General features: G+C 45.0%; 2 protein-coding genes across 4 annotated transcripts in view; one reads left to right on the top strand and one right to left on the bottom strand.

The window, feature by feature from the left end:
• Positions 1–904: 904 nt before the first annotated feature.
• LOC135108968 (eukaryotic translation initiation factor 2-alpha kinase 3-like) lies at positions 905–9217 on the bottom strand. Of its 3 annotated transcripts, none has more exons than XM_064019872.1 (7): positions 9129–9217; positions 8175–8297; positions 7442–7582; positions 5798–6694; positions 5193–5378; positions 4691–4858; positions 905–3870 (listed from the first exon to the last, which is right to left on the bottom strand). In XM_064019872.1, the coding sequence occupies exons 4-7, from the start codon at positions 6680–6682 to the stop codon at positions 3622–3624; spliced, it is 1488 nt and encodes a 495-aa protein (XP_063875942.1). In that variant the 5' UTR covers positions 6683–6694; positions 7442–7582; positions 8175–8297; positions 9129–9217; the 3' UTR covers positions 905–3621. The 3 variants fall into 3 exon arrangements, with proteins under 3 accessions (XP_063875942.1, XP_063875944.1, XP_063875945.1); XM_064019874.1 differs by having other exon boundaries at positions 905–3843; XM_064019875.1 differs by having other exon boundaries at positions 5798–6654.
• A 735-nt stretch (positions 9218–9952) lies between these two features.
• The window catches only part of LOC135108966 (uncharacterized), a 19213-nt gene continuing 9165 nt past the window's right edge, over positions 9953–20000 (top strand). The window contains exons 1-6 of the mRNA XM_064019871.1: positions 9953–10066; positions 10510–10555; positions 10774–10950; positions 11365–11509; positions 11649–12184; positions 12494–12577. Of these exons, the coding sequence (XP_063875941.1) occupies positions 11457–11509; positions 11649–12184; positions 12494–12577 (673 nt within the window). The 5' untranslated portion in view covers positions 9953–10066; positions 10510–10555; positions 10774–10950; positions 11365–11456. The remainder of the gene's footprint in view (positions 10067–10509; positions 10556–10773; positions 10951–11364; positions 11510–11648; positions 12185–12493; positions 12578–20000) is intronic.

Genomic DNA, 20000 nt, shown 5'->3' with positions numbered 1-20000 from the left:
ATTAAGCCTAAATCCATTATATATGTTATCATCTAACCTATATGCCTCAAAATTTATTATTCATTTACTATCAGAAGGAATTTTTATTCTCTATATTTTATACTTTCAAATTTCAAAGTTCACTGTTGCCAACTCTTGTATCTAGAAGCTTCATGAGGCCATTACACCATGTTCTATGAATCTGCTGCCTGGAATCCTTGGAGGGGAAGTGGGTGCACACCTCACCACCTGTCCACCTCCCTAGAGTTAACTAATATCTTCACTCCTTCATCTCCTATTCTGTCCACCTTCCCAATGCAAGAGTCAACCAGTATATTAATTCTTTCACCACTATTCTGGCCACCTCCCCAATGCAAGAGTCAACCAGTATATTAATTCTTTCACCACTATTCTGCCCACCTCCCCAATGCAAGAGTCAACCAGTATATTAATTCTTTCACCACTATTCTGTCCACCTCCCCAATGTAAGAGTCAACCAGTATATTCACTCTTTCACCAATATTCTGTCCACCTCCCCAATGCAAGAGTCAACCAGTATATTCATTCTTTCACCACTATTCTGTCCACCTCTCCAATGTAAGAGTCAACCAGTATATTCACTCTTTCACCAATGTTCTGTCCACCTCCCCAATGTAAGAGTCAACCAGTATATTCACTTTCACCATCTATTCCATCCACCTCCCTAATCACTGTCTATCTGCCTGTGGTACATAAGCATGTACAAAGGAATATTTCTAAGATAATGGTGTAATAGGCTAACCTAACACACACACAACAATTGGTTCTACTTCAAATTAATTTACTGTCCAACAATCTGTCTGTGATATATATGCACTGCTAAGAGCTTGTATATAGACTATGCTAACCTAACCTAACACACATACAATAAAATAAACAAATGTCATACGATACATTTTTTATTTAGATAAAGTATATTTACAACACTACACAATGAAAAACATGAATACGATGGCTCAATCTATATATACATGGACTCTTGCAACCAAAACATCATGATATTTCCTGCACAAATGACAGTACAGGAAACAAATGAAAAGAGTAGTGCATGACATGATAATAATAATAATACTAAGCTTAGCATGAGGAATGACAATGATTATAATTCAACCAGCATTGGCAGATTTTATGATGATATGTTGTTACAAGCTATTATAGGCACGTACCATCACCAGTTCATTAATATAGGCTCTTTTTGAGGAGGCAGAGGCCAAGAGAAGGAGAGAGAGAAAGGTGTTAGGCAAGAAACAAAACAATAATCTCACTTCATCTCACCTCTATCTCTCTAAACCTCTCTAACTTGTCTACATTTCTCATTATAAATATTTTTGAAAGTTTAAGCTGGGAGAGAGACAGGAATAATCTCACTTCATCTCACCTCTCTCTCTCTTAACCTCCCTAACTTGTCTAAATGTCTCATTGTTGATATTTTTAGAGGTTTGGGGGAGACAAAAGGTGATATGAGGTGTTATGAGAGAAAATACATAGGAATATTCTCACTTCATCTCACCTCTCTTAACCTCCTTCCTAACTTGTCTAAATGCATTATAGATATCTTTTTAGAGGTTCAGGAGAGAGACAGAGGTGATGTGAAGTGAAAAAAGTCGGTAACAAACTCATCTCGCTTCATCTCACCTCTTTCTGTCTCTTCACCTCCTCTCTAACTCACCTAAATGTCACAGATATTTTTAGCACAATTTTTTAGGCATAAGTAAAGTATTCACAACTACTCACAACACAGTTTGTATTTCCTATGACAATTTCTCTTTATTCTCATCCTTATTCTGTCCACCTCACTAGTGCAAGAGCCAGGCAGTATTGTCATTGTTTCACCCCTTCACTGGTGCACTCTGGGACTCTGCCTGTCAGTGTTTCTATCTCAAAAGAGGAGTATTAGACGCCTCAGGAACTTAAATGATTTTTCTCCTGTTTTGTTTCAGGAGTTGCACTGTACGAAGGGTGTTTTTTTTTATATATTTTTTTTCTGCCTTGGCCAGTCTCCTTAATATGAAAAGTAATGATATATAAATAGTAATTATAATTTTGGGTTAATTGTTGTTAGTTTTTCCCCGTTGGCCAGACTCTAAACTAAAAAAAAATAAATAAATAAAAATAAATAAATAAATAGCTGTAAATAAAACCGAATACACAAATAAACACAAAAAATACCAACACTAAATCATTAACTAAACAAATAGTAAATAAAATAAAACAATATAAACAAATACACAAGAAAATAACAATAAATCTAACTGTATGCCAGGCAGGCTAAATAAATAAGACAAAAATAAACAAGAAAATAATAAAAGCATAAAAAAAATAATAAAAGCATAAAAAAATAATAAAAAAATAAAATAAAAAATAATAATAAAACTACCCATTTATATATCAGTCCAGCAATCACAAACACAGGACAGCCCAAATAATAATAAACAGAACCATAAAAACCTTAAGAATATGGCTACTTTCAAATAAAAAATACATAAATAAAATAAATAAATAAACAAATAAATAATAAATAAATAACAATACCAAATCTACCTATTTACATACAGGGCTGCTTAAACAACAATAAGACCATACAAGACCCTTAAAAGCATGGAAGGATTGTATCAGTATTGCCAAGACTAGCTATGAACCCCTTGTGACAACAACATAGGTGCCTCTAATGTACTGAAACTTTTCAATGCCCCCTTTGGTAAACTTTTAAAAATATTCACCCTACAAGATTTGAACCTACAATATAATTCACACGAGAAGTTGTCATGTTAGAATTATGTAGGGAGGAAGTTATATTAGAAGTGTAAATGTAGATAATGAATTACAATGCAAGTTACATTATTGCCGTTGTTTATATTAGATGTCTCAGGTTATTTAAAATTGTTTATGAGTGAAATTAATGTAGAAATGCTGGCCCATCCCTAGTGTGTGTGTGTGTGTGTGTGTGTGTGTGTGTGTGTGTGTGTGTGTGTGTGTGTGTGTCCGCACACACACACACACACACACACACACACACACACACACACACACACACACACACACACACACATGCAAGAGGAATGTTCAATCAAGTGGAGGAAGAGGAAGAGGAGGAGCAGGAGGAGAAGGAAGAGGTAGAAATAAATGAAGGATAAAAAAGAATGATACAGTAAAATCCCTCTTATCCGGCATCAATGGGACCGCCGACATGCCGGATACTTGAATAATGCTGGATACTTGAATAGAAGTGAAATTATGTCCACAATCACCACCCTACACTCACGCATCTTACCATAACAAAGATCAGCTGATCTGATCAGCTGCTTAAGTGTAAGCACAACACGCTTCCTCTTTTCTACAACTTTAGGCATGATGAAGGCGTCAGGCGATAAACAGTGCACACGCGGGACTGAGTCACTGAGTAAACACAGTGCAGTGGGCCGCGGGTGGCGGGAAGCAGTGCGCTCTGGTGGCGAGGGGACAAAGTATGCCTCGCGCGGGAATTTTAATCAATTTTATGGGTACACATTGATTTTTTATTGATTTTAAGGCTCGGAGAAAAATGTGCCGGATACTTGAAGCTGCCGGATACTCGAATGCCGGATGAGAGGGATTTTACTGTAATTACAACCACTTGACACAACTCATGGAGGAATACTTCATCAAGTGGAGGTGGTGGAGGAGGTGGAGAGTGATGTAGTGGAAGAGGAGGAGGCGGTGAAGTGGGAGCGTTGGCGGGACAGGCGGAAGTGGTCCTCTGGCAAGATGTCCTCCACGATGCGGCCCTGCAGGGGACGCAGCGACCGCCGGGCTCTCAGGCCGCATGTGGTGGGGCGGCACTGGGTCCTGGAAAAGCATCAGCTTGAGGGAGCTCTGTGGGGCAGGGTGTGTGTTAAGGCACGGGAAAGTTGGTAAAGTTTGCTGCAGCTAATAATAGTGTAGTCACCAGCTGTGTTGCCCCCACAAGGTCCTGTGAGGCTGGTGACGAGAGACTAATACGAAGCATGTGTAACACTAAGGAAAGAGTAGAAACTGAGGAAACTGCATTCATTATAGTAGTTAATTGCAGTAGTGAAGTTGTGTGGGAGGAACTAGTTTAGCTGTAGAGAGGTAGTGAGGGTTGTGTTTACGCGGTAAAGTTGATGACATGGCGCATAGGGTAGATAAGACACAGAGGGACCTCTGTAGGGGAACGGGTCACCCGGGGTCACATATCTGGCCCAGCGGCCTCAGAAGGGGGCAGATTGTGTCCAGGCTTCAGAGAGAGCTTGCCACAGTGAATCAAAGGATGCATCTGCACTAATCCTGGCAGCCTCATGGGGAGCTCTACAGGGCATGACATTGTTAGGTCTAGTAAATGCACAGAAACTATAGTGACCTGGTGTTTCCACGTCCCTACTCATGCTTGTTGAACTAAACATCACTAAACAGAACCAGAGGGAGAGAAAGCTACTACACGGTGAGTACAGCAGTGATAACTGAGTCAACGTCACTGGTTCGCATAACAACACATCAAGGCACAGAGAAGTCAAGACAAAATTGCTGTTCTCACGCATCAAGGCACAGAAAGGTCAGGACAAGTTGCTGTTCTCACGCATCAGCACAGAAAGATCAGGAGAGAATTGCTGTTTTTAAAAAGTTACAGTAAAAACACAAACAGCTTCACCTCACCAATTCCTCCCATCTGTCTCACCTCATCATGGAAGTTGTCCTCAAACTTTGGAGGGAAGAGCAGCTCCTCCCTGAGCCGTATCATGACGGCCAGGCGCTCCATCCCTGTCCCAAAGGGCACCAGCATCTCAAAGAACACCAGGCCCAGTGAGTAAATGTCCACCTTGTAGTCGTACACCTGCCCACTCACCTGACAATGACAAGAGAGGTGACTGTGTGTGGTGTGGTTAGGTTAGGTTAGGTTACATTAGTTTACATATTCTTAGGTTAATTTTTACTTGGTTTAGATCAGTTTTGGTTTAAGTTAGTTAGATTAGGTTCGGTTAAGTTAGGTTAGTTTACATATTCTTAGGTTAATTTTGATTTGGTTTAGGTCAGTTTAGGCTGAAGTTAGTCTAGTTTAGGTTTGGTTAGATCAGGTTAGGTTAGGTTTGGTTAGGGTAATTTAAGTTTAGTTAGGTTAGTTTAGATTTGGTCAGGTTAGTGTAGGTTAATGCAGGTTAGGTTAGACTAGCACCACATACCTGCTCTGGACTCATGTAGAGGCGAGTCCCAACACGATGAGTATGCGTGCGTTCAGTGGGGAACCTCTGCAGGTGTGTGGCAGGCGTGTAGGCGGCCTGCTGCTCCTCCTCCTCCACGATGGTGGTGACCAGGCCGAAGTCACCCGCCTTCACTTTGCCCTCCAAGGAGAAGAAAATGTTGGAGGGCTGCAGGAGAGACAGAGAGAATTAGTTGTGGAGAGAGAGAGAGAGAGAGAGAGAGAGAGAGAGAGAGAGAGAGAGAGAGAGAGAGAGAGAGAGAGAGAGAGAGAGAGAGAGAGAAATTAGTTACAGAGATAAGGAGGGAGAGAAAGGTATAGCAAGCCTGTGGGGAGGACAGGAGGAGAGGAGTTTGCAATGGAGGCAGGGAAGGAGGGAGAGGGAGGGAAAGAAAGAGAATAAAACAACTATATCAACCAAAAAAAAACATATAAAACCCCCCCCAAAAAAAAAAGAAAAGAAAAATCAGTCACTCACAACACACACACAAAAAAAAAAATAAATAAAATAAATAGATAAATAAATAAATAAATAAATGATCAATTGTAACCACCTACAACACTACCAACACACACCCCATAACTCACCTTAAGATCGTGATGCATAAGATGATTATAATGTACATATTCCACTGCATTGGTTATATCATTGAACATATCCACCACCACCTTAATGTCCCTTTGTGAATTCTGCACCAGCCAATCACGCAAGCTTTCCTTCTGACACAACTCCATCTGGATGTAGAGGAAGGTGCGAGGGACAGACTGAGGCTTCATCACGGCTTTCTGCACCCCATCCCTGAGTTTATCAGCCGTGGTGGTGCTCAAACTCAGTGTGCGGCGTCTCTCTCCCTTCTGGTTGCCTGCTGGCTGGCTTCGCACTCTCCGTCTCTTCTTGGGTTCCTCTGTAGTGTTTCTTGTGTCTGTGTCCTGTTCTGCGTGGCTCTGCTTGCTGTATGAGTCTTCAAACACGATGGAGTGGCTTGTGGAGTGATTCTGGCTACAGTTTGATAGTTTCTCCCATGACTCATGACTGTGTGTCTCTTCGGTGTCTTGTAAAGCATTGGAGTCGCCAGTCGCCTCATCAGTCACGCTGTCAGTCATGTCCACACTTAAGTCACCCCCACATTCCTTCCTGACGCCAACAGAGCCCCGGGAATGCTCAAAGACTACATCAAATGAACTGTCCTGCTCTTTAGGACCATTCCATACATTATGCTGGCTCTCTCCACTTGATGACTGCACTGAATCCTGGTCACTCTCATCATTATCCTCATCTTCTTCATACCCACTCATTCCACCATTGCCCCATGTGCTGCCCAGCTGTCCCAGTTCCCCCAGCCCTCCAGTGACAGCCAGATGCCCCAGTACACCAGAGAGGCTGCTAGTGTCCTCTGCTGGCTTGTCTACTGCATTCATCACCAGCACCTCGCTGTGTGATTCCTCTGTGCCAGGCGAGAACATGGAGGACATAGAGGCCACGTCCTTATGTGGGGAGAGAAGAGGCATTAGGGTATAGTAGTGTGTGGTTTGGTTAGAGAAGACCAGGAACTAATTACAAGAGCTTGGAGACAGTTGATGGGAGGTGTAGGTGAGACAAAGAGGAGGAGAATCAAACAAAGTGCCCACATTCTATAGAAACTGCCAGAGGGGAACTAGACAAAGGAGGTGGTGGTGTTGGAAGATGCAACACAGTTGGATGGATAGACATGTGTTCAATATCTTGTTTGCTTTATTAGGTTGATGGATGAGGCAAGGAAGGGGAAGGAAAGGAGCACGGAGACTCAACAAACAACTGAAGGAGACTCATACAAGGCAATGACCTTCACTCTATGGAAATGGTCACAGGGGAACTAGATGACAAAGAAGAGGAAGGAAAAGTTAGTCAGTTTGTGGGAGTTTTGGGGGTGAGTTAAGTTAAGGTATCTAAGTGTTAATCAGGGGATGTTAGTTTGTGGTTTGTTGTGAAAATAATGTTTGGGAGGGAGACACTAAAAAACAGAGAGACACAGAGACAGAAACAAGCAGGACTATGGAAAGACACAGTAAATAACCATTTAATAATCCACTACAGTGTTCCCCTGCGTATTCGTGGTTCGGCATTCAAGGTTTTGCACTTGTGCTTTGCACTTTGTTGGATAAAAACAGTTATGAAGACAGGACAGTACGAAATTAGCTCCTCTCCTGTATGTCACAACTAGGTAAATACGCACACAAACACAGGAGACTTACTCGCTATGCATGGTGTCTTGGGGGTCCTGCCATCCTGGGGGGGGCGTCTCCAGCCAGCTGTTGTAGTAGCGGACAATATTGGTGTGGTTGAGCTTGGCCAGGGCCCTCACCTCCCTCTTCACTCTCTCAGCAGATGACTTGCTGCAGTGGTGGTGCAGTGTTAGTGTGGTTGGTGGTGTGGTGTGGCAGGGAGTGGTGTTGTAAGTTATGTACAAACAAACACACATATGTATTATCCTAACGTAGCTTTATATATTGAGGAAAGAATGAAGAAGAAAGGAAAGATATGAATGAAGTATATAGATGAAAGGAAAAAAATAAAGGAATAGAGAGAGAAGGAGAAAGGAAAAACATGAATGAAACTGAGATGGAAACAAAAAATAAGGGAAAAATAAAAAAAAGATAAATGAAGCAAAAAAAAATAAAGTACAAAACACATAAGAAAGTTCCCACTATTTGCCATCTTCTTCATAAATCAACACACACACACACACACACACACACACACACACACCCTGAAACATCTCTCAATGTCTCTGTCTGTCTCTTTCTCTCTCTATCTTTGTCAGTCTATCCATGTCTCTGTCAATGTATGCCTCTCTGTCTGTCTAACCCTGCCTCTGTCTCTCTCTGTCAATGTATGCCTCTCTCTCTCTCTCTCTCTCTCTCTCTCTCTCTCTCTCTCTCTCTCTCTCTCTCTCTCTCTCTCTCTCTCTCTCAAACACTCACTCACTTGGTTGGCAGGTTGATCCTCTTCACGGCATACTCATTCTCATCCAACTTGTTCCGCACCTGACACACCACGCCAAACCCGCCCCGCCCCACACGCTGCACCAGCTCAAAGTCCGTCAGGTACCTGCAGAAGGGACAGGTGGTAGTGGTGGTGGTAGTGGTGGGGTGGACTGTATTCTTAAGACTGTGTAGCGATAATCACTGCCCCAAAATGACTACCATAGAACTAACACTTAAGCACTTGTAATGGCTTGCCGTATTCGCTGCTTTCAAGCAAAGAGTGGAACGCAAGTTCCCAAGTTTTAAGGAGTCTCGGAGTTCGGGGTGAAGGTCACTACTAGGGGAATCGAACCGACACTAAAGCAACACTGAGGAAATCAATTGTTAGGTTTTTAACGCTTTTATGACTAGACGCCGGTACCTCGCGTACTTTTAAAGCGGAAAAACGCAAAAATTCACCAACAAAGAAATAAGCACAACTTCATATACACTCGAGAGCAGGAAAGGAACTAGTGTAGTTATATGTATGTGTAAACATGTGTAATATCCCGGACAGGCCCCCAATTGTTACGTGTGAGCATACACTGAACTCTAGGGGATGGACCATGAAGGGGTGTTGCTCACACTAACAATGAAAGGGTTAAAAGAAAAGAGAAAAGGAGACATTTTAACTGCTATTTAATATCTTAAAGTTAATCCTTAAATTAAGTAACAATACAAAATTGAAGATTATTTAAGTAAGTAAAAGTAACAAGGAGTGGCAATCTGAACTGGACTGAATAACTTAAAAGACTGGTTCAGTTAATAACTTAAGCCAAGTTAGTAAATGCATATAGATACAAATTACAAAAATAAACACCTTTACATATACATAATAGAAAATAAATATAAATGTGTTTGTGTGTGTGTGTGTGTTTATGTGTGTGTGGGTGTGTAACACTGGTGTAACTCTTACCACCGCTCTCGAGTGTATACGAGGCTCCCAGCGTATGCTAAGGCGAACTCAGAGCTGTAGCGACCCTTGGAGGAGACTGAAGCTCGATGGAACTCCACCCCTCGTTATCGGCTTGGTAGCCTGCTAGAGGTCACGTATCCAGTATGCCTCAAGCTATACACGTGGCAGCGCCACGAGTTGAGAGGCAGGCACCTGGTTCCGTGGTAGAGTAGTCACGTGTGTGACAAATACAAACAATTTTAAACCGTCAAATAAACTCACCGTTCGCGAAAATATTCTAACGTGTATTTTGAAATTGCCGCGTGACTGGATATGTAAGGGAAAGTGGAAAGCCAGGAAGCGCCACAATCATAATGTTATTCAGTCTTGGAAGATGATTGAGTTACCCCGGTTAGCATCCAAAACTGGAAAGGTGTGGATATTCTTTAAGTAAAACGTCGACCTGCTATACCATGGAACTGAGGTTTCATAAGCGAGTGGGGTTGTTCGTCCTAGTGGAAACATTGTTGAGTGACCATTCTATAATTATCATATTAGCCAATATAACAAATAGTTTACCTAAAGGAACTGGTGTGTGACTATTGTACGACACTATACGCAGATTATCAACATCCAAGAGGAATTATTCTGCGATTACGTTGGAAGTGGTAAACTATTCTGTAATTATCGAACTTACCGCTATAAAGAAACTCTATCTATAATCATCACTAATCCGAAATTATTGTACTCGACACTACAAAGATAATTTACATGAACGAATGAAATGTGTATTGTCATAAACCATACAACCATCTTTCCCTTACTCTAGGTGCGGCGTTGATGCTGGTAACAGTGGTGGGGATCCCGGCACACAGCCAGCAGGCATCGGCAGCATCCTTCCGCTTGGTCACCGCTTACACGTTAAACCGAACTGATGACTCCACTCAAACATTTCTCAGGTAACACTTAATACGCCGCACCGAAGATGGATAGATAAGTACTATTACTTATATATTTTCAGTCTTAAAGTTAGAGAAAAGTGTGATTTTCTTTTAATTAATTGTACATGAATATCTCAAAAGCTCATGGAAGGATGCATGAACTTGGGAAAGGTTAGGAATCACTGCCCTATTTGATATACCTATAGCGTGAAAATAACAGCTATAGGACACTTCTTTATTACATGTCTATAAATTTAATATAATGACACTATTTGGTCGTGGTCCTTCAGCGACATGTCATTTAAGTGGTTTGGTCAGGGTAGAAATTATTTCTAAGTGAACTAATGTATTAGAGAGAAAGAGAGAGAGAGAGAGAGAGAGAGAGAGAGAGAGAGAGAGAGAGAGAGAGAGAGAGAGAGAGAGAGAGAGAGACTGAAGCTTCAACTTTTCTTGTATTTCAGAGTGGGGACCTCTCCCTCCACCCGGTCCCTTACCTTGGCTCTGCAGGTGGGTGGGTGCATAACCTAACGTGTCTTAAAAGAAGGAACAATACACTAACTAAATTTAATGACGTTTTTTTCAATTTAAGACTCAAGCTGAACACCTGCTGGAATAAATCACACACACACACACACACACACACACACACACACACACACACACACACACACACACACACACACACCTCCTCCCACTCGCCTAATGTAAGATGTCATTGTTCACAGACTGACCTGACTAACTGTGGATGCAATGTCACCGGGAATTACTCAGGTCGCGTCCTCCAGGTGACAGGTGGCTACACAGGTGATGCGCTCAAAGTCGTGGCGCAGAGGTACCAGCATGTGGGGGGCGTTGGATCAGCTGAGGAGTTGGTGAGCGTAGCGTGGCACCCCGAGGAAGAGGTGAGAGAGCGTGAGAATATTGTCTTATAGATTTTCTTGTTATATACTCGTATATATATATATATATATATATATATATATATATATATATATATATATATATATATATATATATATATATATATATATATATATATATATATATATTGATTTGTCTTTATTTATTTATTTTTTTTTTCATGTATGTCATGTTTAGTTTTATCTGTTGCCTTGTCTTCCTATATTTATTTTTATTTGGTAGTTTATTAATATATTTATAATTAAAAATAAAAATTGCATAAAATGTGAAAGGCATTGCTATAGTCGGAGTCGTAATTTTCCTTTCTAAAAGATGCAACCATAGATTTCTTTATAAAGGAGTCTATGATATACCTTGAGGCAACGAATTAAAAGGATTGTTTATACCTCGTATAGAGCGAGACGCAGCCGGAACCGAGGCAGGACGGGGCGTGGTGGTGCGCACTCAGTTCTCTGAATCCATCTTTGGCGTATCTGTGGACTCACTGATGCCGGGGAAGCGTCGGCGTCTCCTGAACCTCACCGTCACGCCACACACTGGGTAGGTTTGCAGTCATGTGTTTGAAGGTGCCAATACTTCATTTGTTTCGAAAAAAAGTTTTCTGTAAAATGTCTTTTTAAGAACTGATAGATTACATTAGACAATTGTTTATAACCATGAGTCCTCTCTTAACTTTCAGAAAACACTGGCAGGTGAGCCTACATGTGCCAATTATCTCTACAGCCCTCGAGTGGGAGACGAAGCTCTGGAAAAATCAGGGCAAGCAACATTGGGAAGTTAATGGGGAAGTCAAGTCTACCAAATCTGACATATCGTTAGAATTCGTTCACTTCAAGCAGGAGAAGCAGGACGAGGAGACTCAGGTCACGGATGACAGAGGTGAGGCTGGCAGGTGTGATGCTGAAGGTTGTGGGGACGGCAATGTCAAGGAGCCAAAAGCCAAGTCGCGGCACCACGTCGACAGTGATTGCGACTCAGATTTAAGAAAAGAACAGACAGTAGACCAGAATGAAGTTTGTAGTGGTCGAGATCCTAAATCAGAAGACTTAAAGCAAAATGATCCTGATTCCATAATGGTAAATGTAGACGAAGAATGTTCCAGGAAAGCGGAGTGTGATGGACCGGAAGAGTCAGTGTCAAGTGAAGCTGTTCAAGAGACTACACAAAAATTAACTTCCCGGGTTTTCAGCCTTTCTTCCAACATGAAGACTTACGGTAAGTACGTCCACACTTCATGTAGAACGAAATTTGACTATTAAGGCAAAATTTAATGATACGTTTCTTATGATGTTAGTAAGTCCTTTTATTCAGGTCTTTTTATATACTTGATTTCTTGCAAATAAGAATTTATAATTAAAAAAAGTTGTTCGCTATACCTTTTGAAATCATAACTATTTGGATAGTACTGTTCTAATATTTTTTGTCGGTCGCGTCATCAGTGCCACAGTAGTGTACTTGAGTTGTTTACTTACCTGGAGCTCACGACACCCTCCCTTTATCTCCCTCCACGCACCGCACGCATAGTCTCATCTGACGGAGGACGCTGGATTCGGATCCTGCAGCGCACACACCTGGCATTCTGTCCTCGCCTTGGCTGGAACTTGAACCGTGAGTGAACCGGAGCCTGAGGAGCGAAAGTTCAAAGCAAGAGAGAGAGAGAGAGAGAGAGAGAGAGAGAGAGAGAGAGAGAGAGAGAGAGAGAGAGAGAGAGAGAGAGAGAGAGAGAGAGAGAGAGAGAGAGAGAGAGAGAGAGAGAAAGAATGATGATTTAAACTATACAAGAAAAATATTGCAATAGACTTTTTTTTATCACTCGGAATTCTAGAAATATTTCGGTTCAATCGTGACTGGACTGGGTGGGAGGTATCGTGGCGGTGTGGTGTTGGGATGTATTGATGGTGATGGATACCGGTCCTGCAGAAAAGGTGGTAGTCATGGCGGTGGATACCTGTCCTAAAGGACAGGTGATGGCATTGGATACCCATCCAGCAGGGCAGGTGGTGGCAGTAGATACCCGTCCACATGACAGGTGGTGGTAGTAGATACCCGTCCAGCAGGACAGGTGGTGGCGGTGGATACCCGTCCAGCAGGACAGGTGATGGTAATGGCGGTGGATACCCGTCCAGCAGGACAGGTGGTGGCGGTGGATACCCGTCCAGCAGGACAGGTGATGGTAATGGCGGTGGATACCCGTCCAGCAGGACAGGTGGTGGCGGTGGATACCCGTTCAACAAGACAAGTGATAGTCATAGCGGTGGATACCCGCCCTGCAGAACAGATGGTTGCGGTGAATACTCGTCCTGCAGGACAGGCGGTGGCGGTGGATACCCGCTCTGCAGGACAGTGGTGGCGGTAGATAACCGTCCAGCAGGACAGGTGATGGTCATGGTGGTGGATACACGTCCAGCAGGACAGGTGGTGGCGGTGGATACCCGTCCAGCATGACAGGTGATGGTCAAGGCGCTAGATACCCGCCCTGCAGGACAGGTGGTGGCGGTGGATACCCGTTCAGCAGGACATGTGATGGTCATGGCGGTTGATACCCGTCCAGCAGGACAGGTGATGATCATGGCGGTGGATACTCGTCCAGCAGGTAAAGCGGTGGCGGCGGATACCCGTCCAGCAGGACAGGTGGTAGTCATGGCGGTGGATACCCGTCCAGCAAGACAGGAGGTGGCTGTGAATACCCGTCAAGCAGGACAGGTGGTGGCGGTGAATACCCGTCAAGCAGGACAGGTGGTGGCGGTGGAAACCCGTCCAGCAGGATAGGTGATGGTCATGGCGGTGGATACCCGGCCTGCAGGACAGGTGGTGGCAATGGATACCCGTCCAGCAGGACAGGTGGTGGCAGTGGATACCCGTCCAGCAGGACAGGTGGTGGCGGTGGATGACTGTCCAGGAGGACAGGTGATGGTCATGGCGATGGATACCCATCCAGCAGGACAGGTGGTGGCGGTGGATTCCTGTCCAGCAGGACAGGTGATGGTCATGGCGGTGGATACCCGCCCTGCAGGACAGGTCGTGGCGGTGGATACCAGTTCAGCAGGACAGGTGATGGTCATGGCGGTGGATACCCATCCAGCAGGACAGGTGATGGTCATGGCGGTGGATACCCGTCCAGAAGGACAAGTGGTGCCGGCGGATACCCGTTTAGCAGGACAGGTGGTAGTCATGGCGGTGGATACCCGTCAAGCAAGACAGGTGGTGGCTTTGCACAACCATCCAGTAGGACGGGTGGTGGCGGTGGATACCCATCCAGCAGGACAGGTGGTAGTCATGGCGGTGAATACCCTTCCAGCAAGATAGATGATTGTCGTGGCGGTGGATACCCGCCCTGCAGGACAGGTGGTGGCGGTGGATACCCGTCCAGCAGGACAAGTGGTAGTCATGGCGGTGGATACCCGTCCAGCAGGACAGGTGATGGTCATGGCGGTGGATACCCGTCCAGAAGGACAAGTGGTGGCGGCGGATACCCGTTTAGCAGGACAGGTGGTAGTCATGGCGGTGGATACCCGTCAAGCAAGACAGGTGGTGGCTTTGCACAACCATCCAGTAGGACAGGTGGTGGCGGTGGATACCCATCCAGCAGGACAGGTGGTAGTCATGGCAGTGAATACCCTTCCAGCAAGATAGATGATTGTCGTGGCGGTGGATACCCGCCCTGCAGGACAGGTGGTGGCGGTGGATACCCGTCCAGCAGGACAAGTGGTAGTCATGGCGGTGGATACCCGTCCAGCAGGACAGGTGGCAGTCATGGCGGTGGATACCCGTCCAGCAGGATAGGTGATGGTCATGGCGGCGGGTATGGTGGATACCCTCCCTGCAGGACAGATGGTGGCAATAGATACCCGTCCAGCAGGACAGGTGGTGGCAGTGGATACCCGTCCAGCAGGACAGGTGGTGGCGGTGGATGCCCGTCCAGCTGGACAGGTGGTGGTCATGGCGGTGGATACCCGTCCAGAAGGACAAGTGGTGGCGGCGGATACCCGTTTAGCAGGACAGGTGGTAGTCATGGCGGTGGATACCCGTCAAGCAAGACAGGTGGTGGCTTTGCACAACCATCCAGTAGGACAGGTGGTGGCGGTGGATACCCATCCAGCAGGACAGGTGGTAGTCATGGCGGTGAATACCCTTCCAGCAAGATAGATGATTGTCGTGGCGGTGGATACCCGCCCTGCAGGACAGGTGGTGGCGGTGGATACCCGTCCAGCAGGACAAGTGGTAGTCATGGCGGTGGATACCCGTCCAGCAGGACAGGTGGCAGTCATGGCGGTGGATACCCGTCCAGCAGGATAGGTGATGGTCATGGCGGCGGGTATGGTGGATACCCGCCCTGCAGGACAGATGGTGGCAATAGATACCCGTCCAGCAGGACAGGTGGTGGCAGTGGATACCCGTCCAGCAGGACAGGTGGTGGCGGTGGATGCCCGTCCAGCTGGACAGGTGGTGGTCATGGCGGTGGATACCCGTCTAGCAGGACAGGTGATGGCATTGAATACCAGTCCAGCAGGACAGGTGGTGGCCGTGAATACCCGTCCCGCAGGACAGGTGGTGGCCGTGGATAACCTTCCAGCATGACAGGTAGTGGCGGTGAATACCCATCCAGCAGGACAGGTGGTGGCGGTGGATACCCGTCCAGCAAGACAGGTGGTGGCGGTGGATTCCTGTCCAGCAGGATAGGTGGTGGTAATGGATACCCGCCCTGCAGGACAGGTGGTGGCGGTGGATACCCGTCCAGCAGGACAAGTGATGGTCATAGCGGTGGATACCCGGCCTTCAGGACAGGTGGTCGCTGTGGATATCCGTCCAGCAATACAGGTGATAGTCACGGCAGTGGATACCCGCCCTGCAGGACAGGTGGTGGCGGTGGATACCCGTTCAGCGGGACAGGTGATGTTTATGGCGGTAGATACCCATCCAGCAGGACAGGTGATGGTCTGGCGGTGGACACTCGTCCAGCAGGACAAGTGGTGGCGGTGGATACCCGTCCAGCACGACAGGTGATGGTCATGGCGGTGGATACCCGTCTAGTAGGACAAGTGGTGGCGGGGGATACCCATCAAGCAGGACAGGTGGCAGTCATGGCGGTGGATATCCGTCCAGCAGGATAGGTGATGGTCATGGCGGCGGGTATGGTGGGTACCCGCCGCCCTGCAGGACAGATGGTGGCAATAGATACCCGTCCAGCAGGACAGGTGGTGGCAGTGGATACCCATCCAGCAGGACAGGTCGTGGCGGTGGATGCCCGTCCAGCTGGACAGGTGGTGGTCATGGCGGTGGATACCCGTCTAGCAGGACAGGTGATGGCATTGAATACCAGTCCAGCAGGGCAGGTGATGGCAGTGAATACCCGTCCCGCAGGACAGGTGGTGGCCGTGGATAACCTTCCAGCATGACAGGTAGTGGCGGTGAATACCCGTCCAGCATGACAGGTGGTGGCGGTGGATACTCGTCCTGCAGGGCAGGCGGTGGCGGTGGATACCTGCTCTGCAGGACAGTGGTGGCGCTAGATACCCTTCGTACAGGACAGGTGGTGGCGGTGAATACACGTCCTACAAGGACAGATGGTGGCGGTGGATACCCGTCCTGCAGTACAGGTGATGTTCATGGCGGTGGATACTCGTCCAGCACGACAGGTGATGGTCGTCGCGGTTTATACCCGTCCTACAGGACAAGTGATGGCGGTGGATACCCGTCCTACAGGTCAGGTGGTGGCGGTGGATACCCGTCCTACAGGACAGGTGGTGGCGGTGGATACCCGTCCTACAGGACAGGTGGTGGCGGTGGATACCCGTCCTGCAGGACAGGTGATGGTCATGGCGGTGGATATCCGTCCTACAGGACAGGTGGTGGCGGTGTATACCCGCCCTGCAGGACAGGTGATGGTCGTGGCGGTGGATACCTATCCTGCAGGACAGGTGGTGGTGGTGGACACCGGCCCGTTCCGCAGAATTGACTTCCAATATCATTCTCCCTCCACTGAGGTGCTGTGGTTCAGGAGTACTCCTTCTTTTCATTTGACGGTCTCCTTTCCAATGTTCTGTGTTTTCACTGAAGGACGCCCTTCACGAAGTGGATGACGTCCATCGTGTCTATTGTGTGAGGATGCGTCAGATTTTCTCTTAGTTTATTCTAATTTTGCTGTTCCCTGGTGGCTTGCCTCGTGACTCCCTGAACTGATAATTTAGTCCCTAAACTATCAGTCGTCCCTGGCAGCGGCCGACTCTGCCCTGGTGCAGGCATACTGCTGGGCTGAGTCCCACCTGGGGAACCTCGCCCTGTTCTGTGCGATCCTCACCCCCTCCTGCTACGAGAGCTGGACGTTGGGGTAAACAAACTTTTTATCGTATAAAACGATTTTAAAATTAAATACTTATTGTGATCCTCATCGGTGCGACAAGACATTTGTAGATTGAGTGAAGAGAGATGGTGAGGAAGGGATCGCAGGTTTGGGGCGTGAAGGGTGAGGAGAGAGAAGGCACGGTGTGTGGAAGGTTTGTTTGGAGGGGCTGTTTTGCCATAACAGGAAGGTGTGGCTTTAAGAAGAAGAAGAAAGTGAAGCAGCAGCAGCATAAAAAAAGAGAGTGCACATGTGTGTGCAGATTTAACTGGGGCTTAAGAAAAAATAAATAAAATAAATAATTGGAAATTGATTGTAGTGTGTATACTTTATATGCACATTGTCACTACTACTACTAGCCTACTGGCTCCTTGTAGCTGCTTCTTATTAATTCTCTCTTCCAGCATTATTGTAACTATAAATCTCTCTTCCAACATTATTGTAACTATAACAAGAATTTATAATAATTAGGAGAATATTGATGACGTGGTAAGCATGATGGCAAATATTTACATCTTTGTTTCTTCCATATATCGCTTTATATTACTTCCAAGGTTTTCCTTCTGCGTTTGTTCCTTTTCTTTCTTTCAGGCTCAGAGTGAGCATCGTAGGAATGGCAGCCATCTTGATAGACTTGTAAAAACTGGGAACACCACCGACAGCTTCAGCAGGTCCTGGCACTGGTTCTTCAGTGTTGAGTGGCAACCGTTCATTTGACAAAGAATAGCTGTTTCAAGGGTTTAGGGAAAAAAGTTTTAAAGTTACAAGTTTGTTCACATTTTGTTTGGTGGTGTGTGGAAGTAATTTCGCAGTCTGTCAGTAGCACATCGGACTGCCCTCCGTCTTGGATCACTGAGCTGCTGCATTTATTTATTTTTTTCAGGTCACTTTTTGTCTGCTCTAGAACAAATCTTAGAAGTTATATGAGTAACTATTGTCCTTGAATTCATTGTTATTTTCATTTGTTTATTTATTTATTTATTTTTTCCTTCTTCTTCATCATCATCTTCTTTTTCTTCTTTTCTTCTTCTTCTTCTTCTTCTTCTTCTTCTTCTTGTTCTTGTTCTTGTTCTTGTTCTTCTTCTGCTTCTTCTTCTTCTTTTTTTTTTTTTTTCTTCTTCTTCTTCTTCTTCTTCTTCTTCTTCTTCTTGTTTTTTGTTCTTCCGCTTCTTCTTTTTCTTCTTCTTCTTCTTCTTATTATTATTATTATAATTATTGTTATTATTATTATTATTATTATTATTATTATTATTATTATTATTATTATTATAATTATTGTTATTATTATTATTATTATTATTATTATTATTATTATTATTATTATTATTATTGTTATTATTATTATTATTATTATTGTTATTGTTGTTGTTGTTCAGACATTCCGACAAGCTGGAGGAGGAGGTGACAAGAAATACAAGTGTTGGGAGGTGAGTTTATTCCCGACTAGTTCCCCTGAAGAAACTTGTGCGAAACTAGTCGGGAATAAACTATCCTCCCAGCACTTGTGTTTCTTCTCACCTCCTCCTCCATTATTAGCATCATTATATTCCGGAATTACTAGTAAGTAGTGACGTCAGTAAATTTGCGAATGACACCAAATTACGAAGATAAGACAGGACTGGATAGAAAGTATGATTGGACAGAAAAGTGTGAAATGAAATTCGATATCAATGAGGTAGCGTTCTCTACGTAAGAAGTAAGAGAGAGAGAGAGAGAGAGAGAGAGAGAGAGAGAGAGAGAGAGAGAGAGAGAGAGAGAGAGGGATGCACAATATATAACAGCAGCTTAAAGGCCAGGGAGATAGCTAAATCTTCGAGAGAGAGAAAACAAAGTGATACTACAAGTCTGCGGCCTATAAAACAGTGCATGTAGTGCTTTGATAAGGCCTCTCTTACATTACGGTGTACAGTTGTGGCTGTGCAAAGAAGAGTGACTAGGATGATCCAGGGACTGAAAAAAAAAAAAAAGCTAGTCACTGGAATGGTGTAGGGAGCGTGGTGATACGATAGAGGTATTTCGATATCATTAAGGTAGGCTTTACCTCCTCATACGGTGTTCCATCCCTCGAAGTAATAATAATGATAATAATAATAATAATAATAATAATAATAATAATATTAAGTGAATTGATAAGTAAATACATCCGCCAATTCATGATGACTTAAGATTTCTCGGCCTGGGTGCTGGACCTTACAAGTCTCCTGATACTTCATCTCCTTGCTATTCTTGTCATGTGCCTTACCCGAATAGAATGGCTGGCGGGGGGGAGGGGCGGAAAGGTGACAGGCGAGGTGCAGGCTGAGGGTCATGGCAGGGTTAGTTGGGAGAGCTCAGCCCCAGTGAACGCTCGTGTGTGTCAGCTGAAGGACACCAACACTGCCCGGTGATCCATCTGGGTGGTGCCAAGCGAGGAACATGTACTGGTGTTTTGGTGAGTAGATTAGGTAGTGGTGATACGAAGAGATTTAACAATACGGCCCTTAGATGTTCTTCCATATGATGTATGCTAACAATCGTGTGTGTGTGTGTGTGTGTGTGTGTGATGGGAATAAGGTACCTAAGTTTGTTAGTGAACACGTACTATTATTTAGTATACTATCATTTGCTCCTTTACTTTACTGAAAACAGTACGGTTCATATTGAAAGCATGTTATAAAACTACATTGTGGTTTGTAAGCATGAACCCTGCCG

The sequence above is a fragment of the Scylla paramamosain genome, chromosome 18 (assembly GCF_035594125.1).
Source record: "Scylla paramamosain isolate STU-SP2022 chromosome 18, ASM3559412v1, whole genome shotgun sequence".
Classification (NCBI taxonomy): domain Eukaryota; kingdom Metazoa; phylum Arthropoda; class Malacostraca; order Decapoda; family Portunidae; genus Scylla; species Scylla paramamosain.
Note: the sequence above shows the minus strand (reverse complement) of the source record. Positions and strands in the feature narration are given on the sequence as shown.

Coding starts and splice junctions, on each gene's coding strand:
- LOC135108968 (XM_064019872.1), bottom strand. CDS start 6,682: ATGTCCTCCATGTTCTCGCCTGGCACAGAGGAATCACACAGCGAGGTG. Junction 5,379..5,797: donor TTATGCATCACGATCTTAAG/GTGAGTTATGGG, acceptor TCTCTCCTGCAG/CCCTCCAACATTTTCTTCTC. Junction 3,871..4,690: donor AGGACAACTTCCATGATGAG/GTGAGACAGATG, acceptor CCTGCCCCACAG/AGCTCCCTCAAGCTGATGCT.